This window comes from Cupressus sempervirens, chromosome 5 (assembly GCF_028749045.1).
Source record: "Cupressus sempervirens isolate cs-2001-9-10 chromosome 5, ASM2874904v1, whole genome shotgun sequence".
Classification (NCBI taxonomy): domain Eukaryota; kingdom Viridiplantae; phylum Streptophyta; class Pinopsida; order Cupressales; family Cupressaceae; genus Cupressus; species Cupressus sempervirens.
The window spans coordinates 142,796,203-142,804,950 of record NC_143122.1 but is presented as its reverse complement, the minus strand read 5'-3'; the positions used below and the strand labels follow the sequence as shown (position 1 = coordinate 142,804,950).

Sequence of the window (8,748 nt, the reverse complement as noted above, 5' to 3'; positions counted from 1 at the left end):
TAGTAAAACTTGACCTTCTAGTAAACCAATCATTGTGTGATTGTAACAAGAATGTCATAGCTCAGTCAAGAGAATTTGTACTGAATTGCAATAACTAAATCCACACCAATTTCACAGACCAATCAAATCATTCATCCTCTATCACTATTTGTTCTTCTAGTTTCTTTGTCAACCTTCAAGCAATCATAATGTTCTTTATACATGTTGCAAGCCTCTGTGAATCAACATACAACATCGAGAGACATCTATAAGTCTCTTATAAGAATCACATACTCTAATTCTTTCTGTAACATTGAATTCAACTACTTAAACAACTATTAGCTCATATAGAACACTAGCAACTATTATAATACTAAGTTGACATCAATGACAACATAATAATTGAGCTTCTTGATATAAATCCTATACCACAGCATGCTCAACAGTCTTTACATCAATTATGCCAACACATATTATACTCATCTTTCTTATTTCAATTTGTGTAATATATTTTATAAATAATATGAATACTAATTATAAATGACTTTAAATATAAATCAAATTAAGTATTTACATGTATTCTAATTTATATAAAAATATATTTTATTATATATATAAATTAGATAGATTATCCTAAGGTAATTAAATGATATTATTGTGTTCTCCATGAAATAAAGGCTTTTACGTTGTACAAAATTGATGAGTGAAATACCTCTATTCACCACCATGTAATGTCTCTTCGTAAGGAAAGAAAAACGTAAATCTTTTATAGTAGTCCAATAGGAAACAAATGTTTGAAATGTTTCATCATACATCAATACCGTACCCTAGATATTTTCTTAATGAAAACAAACTAATCAACGAAATCCAAAAATTGATCTGAAAACAAAACCAAAGGCATGGACAAGGAAGAAAGCCAAGCAAATGTAGAGAGTGTAGTAATATGAGCTAAATAATGAAGGTGACCTTTCCCAAGAGATGGAGGCCTGAGCATAGCTTTGATCCTTGACATGTTCACATCCTTGAGGACAACATTCTGCCGTTTTGAGATGGGAAAGTATGTGAGGGAAAACATGTTTGTGAGAATTCTCCCCAATAAGTAGATCAGAATGGCCAAATCCCTCCACAACTACTCTTTCATGGTGGAAACCTGGCTGATGGAGCTTCATGAACTGGTTTGCAAGGAGAGATGTCTCTGGAGTCACAAGAATGGACCTTCCACCAGATATATATGTTGTGGGCAATGCCATCCTCTCTGGATGGATGAGAAAAGTGTTGTTTCCTTTTGAATCAACAATGTGACCAGCAATACAAATTGAACGAAGATGTGGGAAGTCTGCCATTGGTAAACGAGGCAATGCTTGCTTGTAGAGCCAATGGTGCATGGTGCTAGACACATTGTCATGCCAAAACGTACTCCCAAAGATCCCAGAGAATACTTCACATTCATCTAGTGTGCATCTCTCTGTCCGAGGTATGGCTTTGGCTATGGACTTGAGGAGCTTGTGCCTCCATTCTTCATTGGAATTCTCAGGGATTTCTAGCACTCTCTTCTTCCCCAATATCGCCATTGAAATCTGCAGAACAAGTACAACGAGATGAGGTCTTATAAGTTGAGTTTTAAGAATACATTTTAAGTTTTTTGTTTAGGTGGTTTGTGTAAAATCACAGGTGCTCTTCTAATATAAACTTTTTATTTGTGTAACTTAAAAATAATTATTTAAACAATCAAATTTTAGAATTTACTATCTAAGTTGAAACAATAAAACATCTTTCATTGAATATCTGAACTCAGAAAATTTCTATAACTTTCGATATTTTAATTTTTCTCAATGGATTGCAAGATATTTTAATTTTTCTCAGTGGATTGCAAGTGTAACCAACAAGAAAATGCACTATATCAGCCAACAACAAAACAAGCTCAAATCCACAATGATTCCATGGAAACAAATTCGTCCAAAACTTCTTTAACTAGGAAGTTGCAATCGAAATTCTCGTCATGAAATCTTTGAGGATGTGTGGCTATTGTTTGTACTCTTTTGTGTAAATATTGCAGGCTTATATTGAATGTCTTAGTATTCTGCCAGCTGTTGATTTTTGTAAACTGAACTTTAAAATTAGACATATGTTATGGTCAAGTTTAAGAAACAAATTTTTAAAATCTACTCATTTTGATAGTTTGTCTGAGTTTCATTAGCTTTTTCAATCAAACTCTCTTTACAGTACCATTTAAGATGAACCACCTAAACAAATCAAAACATAGAATATACTATTTAAACTAAACTATACAGTATATATCAAAATGTTTTGATTCCTTTCTAAATTTCCATGTTGCAAGATTGACAAGTTGATGGAAACTAGATGGTATTATAGAGCTTACTCGCATTAGTGGAAGCGTGAGCTTGATGAAGGCAGAAGTTGTGACCTTGAAAAACATTGATGAATTTGTGCAGACTAGAGAAGCAACATTATGAGCTGATATATGGTCTCCTAGTAGAGCCATATGAATTGCGAGGCCCCCAACACAGTGTGCAATCACATGGACCTTGATATCTGGCCCGTGTATCTCTGTAATGCTTGCCATAGCTGCATTCATAGGAGGATGAAATAAGGATTAGATTAAAAGCCCTTTACTTTATTAACCCAAGTACAAGATTATAAATGCAAAAGGCAGATTAAGGAAAATGAGCACCTGCTGGGATATCAAACCTAGCAATGTCCTCAATTGTGAATTCATTGGAGGAATGTTGGGGGTGTAAACGATTTTGTAACAACCATGTTTCATATCCTTCATCAAGTAAAGTTCGGACTAAATCCATTGGTTCAGTAGGTAAACAGAAACTCTCTGTTGAATGACCATTTAACAACAGCACGGGATACTTCTTTGTTGGACAATCAAATTCGTTGGTCTTTGGAGAACACTTCCATTGTTTGCAGCTGAATGGAAACCCATCACCTTCACATAAATTTAAAATTAATATTCCATATTAGAAACAAATGGGATGCTTGAAGAATAAAAGTTCCAAACAATGATAATCCACACATATCAATGCAAACAATTCTAGAAATAAAATGTTTGAGTTCAAGAATCGAAGAAGTGATTGAGGCGACTTAAAGGGAGTTTCTTGGAATAAATCTTGTCTTCTCGTCTAAGGAGTTGGAAAAACTGAATAATTGATAAACTAAATACATGGGATAACCCCAACAAGCGTGGCTCTTATGAATCATGGAACATCCCTACTTACCTGCTGTTATCTCATGCAATACATGGCATGGATAGTTACTTTGCTTTGTGGTACAATGAACATTTGATATAACTTCTCGAGGTCTTTGTAAAATGTAGGTTCGGATAAGGCTTTGCCCCAATAACGATACAAACTTGCCTTTCCCATTTCCTCTCAAGCTGATCAGACTTTGTAATAGCCCAATTGCAGATACTTTAAGATCACCCTCCAAGTCAACCAGGTCTGCTTTAAAATTGGGTGCCTTATAATGCTGGTGGTTCAAAGTAATCTGACGAAGTTTTGCATGCAGAGTTGTTGATTCTTTCCATCCAAAGCTGCAGAACAAGAATGGGTGCATCGTCTTCTTGCCTTCCAAAATGTATCTGCTTCATGTGAAACATGCATCAAAATAGGGTTTTAAAGTGAGTTCTAATTGGAAACGCAAAAGTTTATCGTGTTTACAAGTTTGCAATAATGTTGTTGAACATTGAAGAAACTTGTGTTAGGCAAGAAAAATGAAGTATAACAATGCATGCCTAGCTGTATTCAAGTTGAAAAATGGCATACCTTGCCCCTGAAGCTGATGAAAGAAGAAGATGGTAGTGCATATATTGAGTATAAGGTGTTCTAGGGTTTAGCCAACACATATTGACTGTCCCGCACACTATGTAAAGATTATCTTTATGGAGAGATTTCATTTGCATGTATCCTCCAACTTCACCTCTCAAAAGAGGATGATTATCTCCAAACCCTCTAATTTTACATCCCAAATCCTCTGAGCCCCAAGGATTCATCTTAAACACAAGATACAGTGCACATGGCATACCTCCTAGTTTTCCATTCATGGATTCCCTGAAAGTTGGACCACTAATTTCCTTCTTCATTTGCATGTTGTCATGTATTTCATGCTTCCTGATGGCTCCATTGCATACAAAACTCTCTAATCCTTGCCTATTTTTAGCATATGCATTTTTGACACGAAATTTTGCATCATCTTGCCTCTTTTGATCACAAACTTGTGAAACAACTGAAATTGGGTTTCTATCAATGGGGGAACTGAATATCCTTTCAATATCATGAAAGTGAATTTTATCAGGAAATTGTGATGTCATTGATGTTTTGAATGTGAGAGCGTCGACTACAAGGCCGGCAGATACATACTCTGCAACTGTGGAGATTGTCAAAGATGGATTAAGGCCTACGGAACAAGGAATCAAAGAGGCATCACATACATATAGACCTGAATGCACCGCAAATCCGGTTTTTGTGTAGTTTTCTTGAGATTGCGAAGATTGTGAAGAACAAGTGTAAGGATTAAAGACTTGTCCAGATGGATTTGCAACACCTACGGAAGGATCATGTGCCGCATTGCATCCCCCAAGAAGATGAACTGATGTGCTACGAAACTTGGACATGAATAAAATTCCTCCCAATCGCTTAGCAAGTTTCTGAAATGCTCTGATTTTCCGATGAAGTAATGGATCATGAGGAGGACAGAGTTGAATGCGATCGGTCATATTATCCAGTGAAATTTTTCCATCCCCATTATCAAAGCCCATCATATTCAGAACCAGTCCTTGGGAGTCAATTTTCTTAGTTAGGTGTTGAAACGTTTCTATCACATTTTGCAAAAACGAGTAGCCATGGGGCCATCCGTAGCCGCCCATTCTTCTGATTACCAAATAAGGGTAAGCACTAGGAACGATCCCACTCTGCATCAACATAATAACAAAGAAATCATGGGTGACAGTCATTAGCATTCATTTATTGGGGAAACTAGGGAAATTCATTTAATTAGCAATGTTTCTTGTCGAAGCACTATCAGTGACCTGTATTGTGAAACCAAGAGAAGAAGTGTAAGAAGCTGTAATGGCTGGGCCTGGACGATCTGCCTTAGCAGAATAAGCAATTTCCTGCTGGTTTAGTCCATAACCATTTAATGACGCAGGGCTTCCTACAACATAAGCCATATTGTTTCCATTGCAACTTACTCCCAATCCTAGCCTTTCAGAAAGCACAGGTCCTCTCTTCCTGGATTGCAACAAAATCTCCGCAGTGCCTAATACTCCAGCTGCAGTAACACACACATTGTATAAGATTCTAACAAAGCCAATTGGCAAAAGATTCAATGCCGATTAATAAGTTTTAAATCTATGACAAAACTTAGTCTAGAAAAAATTACAGCTTTGTATCATTATTATCCTTCAGAAGACCAAATCTTAGTTTCATCTCAGAACGTTAAGTCATAGAGGTGGTAGTTTTGAAGAATAGATGCAGAGACGAGATACCAGAGAGAATCACAAAATCTGAAGACAAATATTGCAACTCGTCCAAATGAACTCGCCACCTTCTCTTTGGTCTTTTGTTCACGCCTCTGCAGCAGCAAGTTTGAAGATTTTCGTCTAGATTCTCCAAAATGAATCGAACTTGGCACTCGGTTATTATCTCACAACCAGCCTGTAAGACCAAATATATAGTGCCAAATCATGCATCAGAAGCAAAATTTAGAACAATTCAAACAAACAAAACTCAATCAGAAACTAAATTCTTTTTTCTGCCTCCAATAAGTCTTCATAGCTACTAGAAATCCGGTCTAAACGTGGAATCTTGAAGAATATTCTAATGGAGTGGGAAGTAAATTACAGAAGCAATTTATAGTTTAAAGCATCCAATCAGACTGGAGGAATACACTAGAAAGTGAAACTGTAATAAAATTCCAACTACCAATACTATATATGCTGATCTACAAAGCGAAATTAAATAGAAGATGATTTAAGGTCTCCATGAACGAGTTATGCTACTAAGAACATAAAATAGATTGTATACACAAACATCAAAGCTAACCATCCACTCTACAAGCCAATTTGATCAGAGGGAATGATCAAGTTTGAAGAAATATCAGACCCATGACAAATAACTTGCCTCAATGGCCAAAGCGAGATAGTTTTTGTCGGTGGAACCCTTGGAATTGTAAGGACATCCAGATAGACAATTTCCACATGCCATGCAAGCATTCTGCTGCAATCCCGCTGAGCTTTCACCCTGGTTGAACTTGATACTTGTTTGAATTGGGTCTAGAGTGCTTTCCTCAATCTCTCCTGAAATTTCTGCCATAACTTTCGCGCTGGGAAATTGGTAGGGAATTGTTTCTGGCAGTAAAACCCTTGTTGCTCTGGCCTGCGAAGAACTCCAACTCCCTTCCCATTCTTTTGGCCATCTCGGATCTCTCCTTGCACGCATCGGTGTTGCGGCCATCACACCCGCATTTATAAGAGACCCGCCTCCCAATCCTGAGCATACCATCGCCAGGGAGTCTTCTTGCTTAATTACCTGTTTCACAATTCATAAATGTGATCAGGGAGAGGAAAACAGCCATGAATCCTTGTCGAAGCTTTTCAAAGCTAACTGCTAATGTTATCATTGCAAAATTTAAATTTAAATCATACACATTATAGAAACAATCTGTGGCCAGAGAAACCTGAAAGACCCAACTCTAATGCAATAAGACTGATCAACCTTCTCCAAAAATTGGGTACAATTACATTTATGATATTGTTTTTGAAAAAAGCGACAGCAAGAGGGAGCTGGTCTGTGGTACAATGAGCACTTCAGATGCATATTAATAGAGTATTAACATCTTAAAGAGCAAAGTAAAGAGTAACCCACTGCAATTTACCTCTATCAAAAACCATTTTAAAGAAAGTATTAAGCATCATAGTTCTAGCATAAGCATCCCTCAAAAAACTCAACATAATACCAGAAGAGTTTATCACAATATAGCAATTAGCCAACCCAAAAGCTAGGCAGGGCCAGAGTTTCTGAAACAACTGTAAAAGCCAAAAGTAACAAAGCCCCTAAGACTACTCAACCAAAAAGAGACCACATAGCAGACCAAAATAATTCCCACTCAGCCTCTTGGACAGCAATATAGCAGCCCATATTTCATTAAGGAACTAAAACAGCTCCTTGGCGTCGTTTTCCTGAGTGATATCTGACCGGAAACCTTGCCTTGCATCACACACGGAGTGGTGGTGCAAGCATGCATGATCTTGAGAGTGAACTTCCTCACATCTCTGAACCATTTGTTCTGATCACCCATCTCATCTTTGAGCTGATTGACCCGCTTTCTCAAGGCCATCAACCTGGACCCTGAGGGAGCTGAGCATCCCACCACTGTGGCTACCTGCAATACCTTTATCACCTGCAATAAAAATCTTCAGGAAGAAAGGTGGGGAGGGGACGGGGGCGTTTTGCAGGGAGTGGATGGGGGAGGAGGGGTTTTGCAATGACTTATGATATTGTCAATAGAATTCAGTTGTGTAGATTTCAGTTAAACTCATCGAACTATTTTATGATCGGTAGCTCACAAGAACCTCTGTCATTAGAATAAATGAAATACTTAGCATTTATTAGATTGAAGTGATATTCACAGAAGTGGAACATTAAGTTTGCTTAATAATTCACTTATTTCAATACTACTCCAATTCAAATACACTTAGCTACAGACTTTCTTCCATGAATAAACCCACTAAACCAAGTGTAGAAAATATATATATTACATCCATAAGAACAATCTTATAAATCCTTGTGTATACTTTGACAGGCATTTTCTATCTGTCCACAAAACCCACCTGGAACAGAGCGCTTTTGCTTCCATAGCATCCGAGATTCGGAGTTTCAATCCTAGTAGCAAACATTGCTTGAAGAGTAGTCGTGGGGAAATCCGCTGCCTCCCATTTTCTACCTTTTTCAAGCAGACAGACATTGAGGCCAGCCTGAGAAAGCCTACAAGCAGCAACGGATCCCCCATATCCAGACCCCACAACAATTGCATCATACTCATTCCCACTTCTGCTCACTTCATCATAAGAACCACAGTTAACTCCACTCAACTGTGAATATTCCTCCATTTAAAAAATATCAGAATATTCACAATCCAATCAAATTCAAGTCAGATTAAATTGCAAGTCCCACTTTGAATGAACTTGCTTGAAATCACCTATATCAGTAATTCATCAAACTTTGATTATAGAACAACGTTCTATCAATATGTTGAGCTTTTAATCTAGTAGGAAACTGGTCAACAATAGTCGTTGTCATGAAACATCGATTTCACCAGCTCATGATTTTATTTGTTGTTTGATAATCCCTGGGCATCGTATGAACCCATGAGAAGTTTGCCAGCTAATAAACAACAATTTTCGTATGGATCAGCCGATAAGTCTGATTCTTGGAGCTGATAACAGCAACGAATCCCCAAAATCATATAAACAATATAATACAATACTGTTGAAGACCAAGTTTCTTCCAAAACTATATGTGTTTAATTAACAGCTCTAAAGTATCATAGCATACAACTCCACTCCTAACACGTATATTAATAGAGTTTACAAACTCAAAGCACATGCACATGCAAAACTCACACCTCTTTTATCAATTGTATTAAAGCTCTCTTTAATAAATGGAGCCCACAATAATAGATAATAAAAGAGAAAAATATAAGTGCTAGGAATAATCAAAAGTTGGGACTTATTTTTTTCTAACA

The 8,748-nt window shown here is 37.0% G+C and overlaps 1 protein-coding gene across 1 annotated transcript; it reads right to left on the bottom strand.

The window, feature by feature from the left end:
* Positions 1-717: 717 nt before the first annotated feature.
* Positions 718-8,209, bottom strand: LOC149554899 (uncharacterized). The gene is made up of 9 exons (XM_089829091.1): positions 7,835-8,209; positions 6,126-6,533; positions 5,492-5,660; positions 5,033-5,274; positions 3,771-4,915; positions 3,225-3,586; positions 2,672-2,935; positions 2,360-2,565; positions 718-1,556 (listed from the first exon to the last, which is right to left on the bottom strand). The coding sequence occupies exons 1-9, from the start codon at positions 8,111-8,113 to the stop codon at positions 837-839; spliced, it is 3,795 nt and encodes a 1,264-aa protein (XP_089685217.1). The 5' UTR covers positions 8,114-8,209; the 3' UTR covers positions 718-836.
* Between the last annotated feature and the right edge of the window lie 539 nt (positions 8,210-8,748).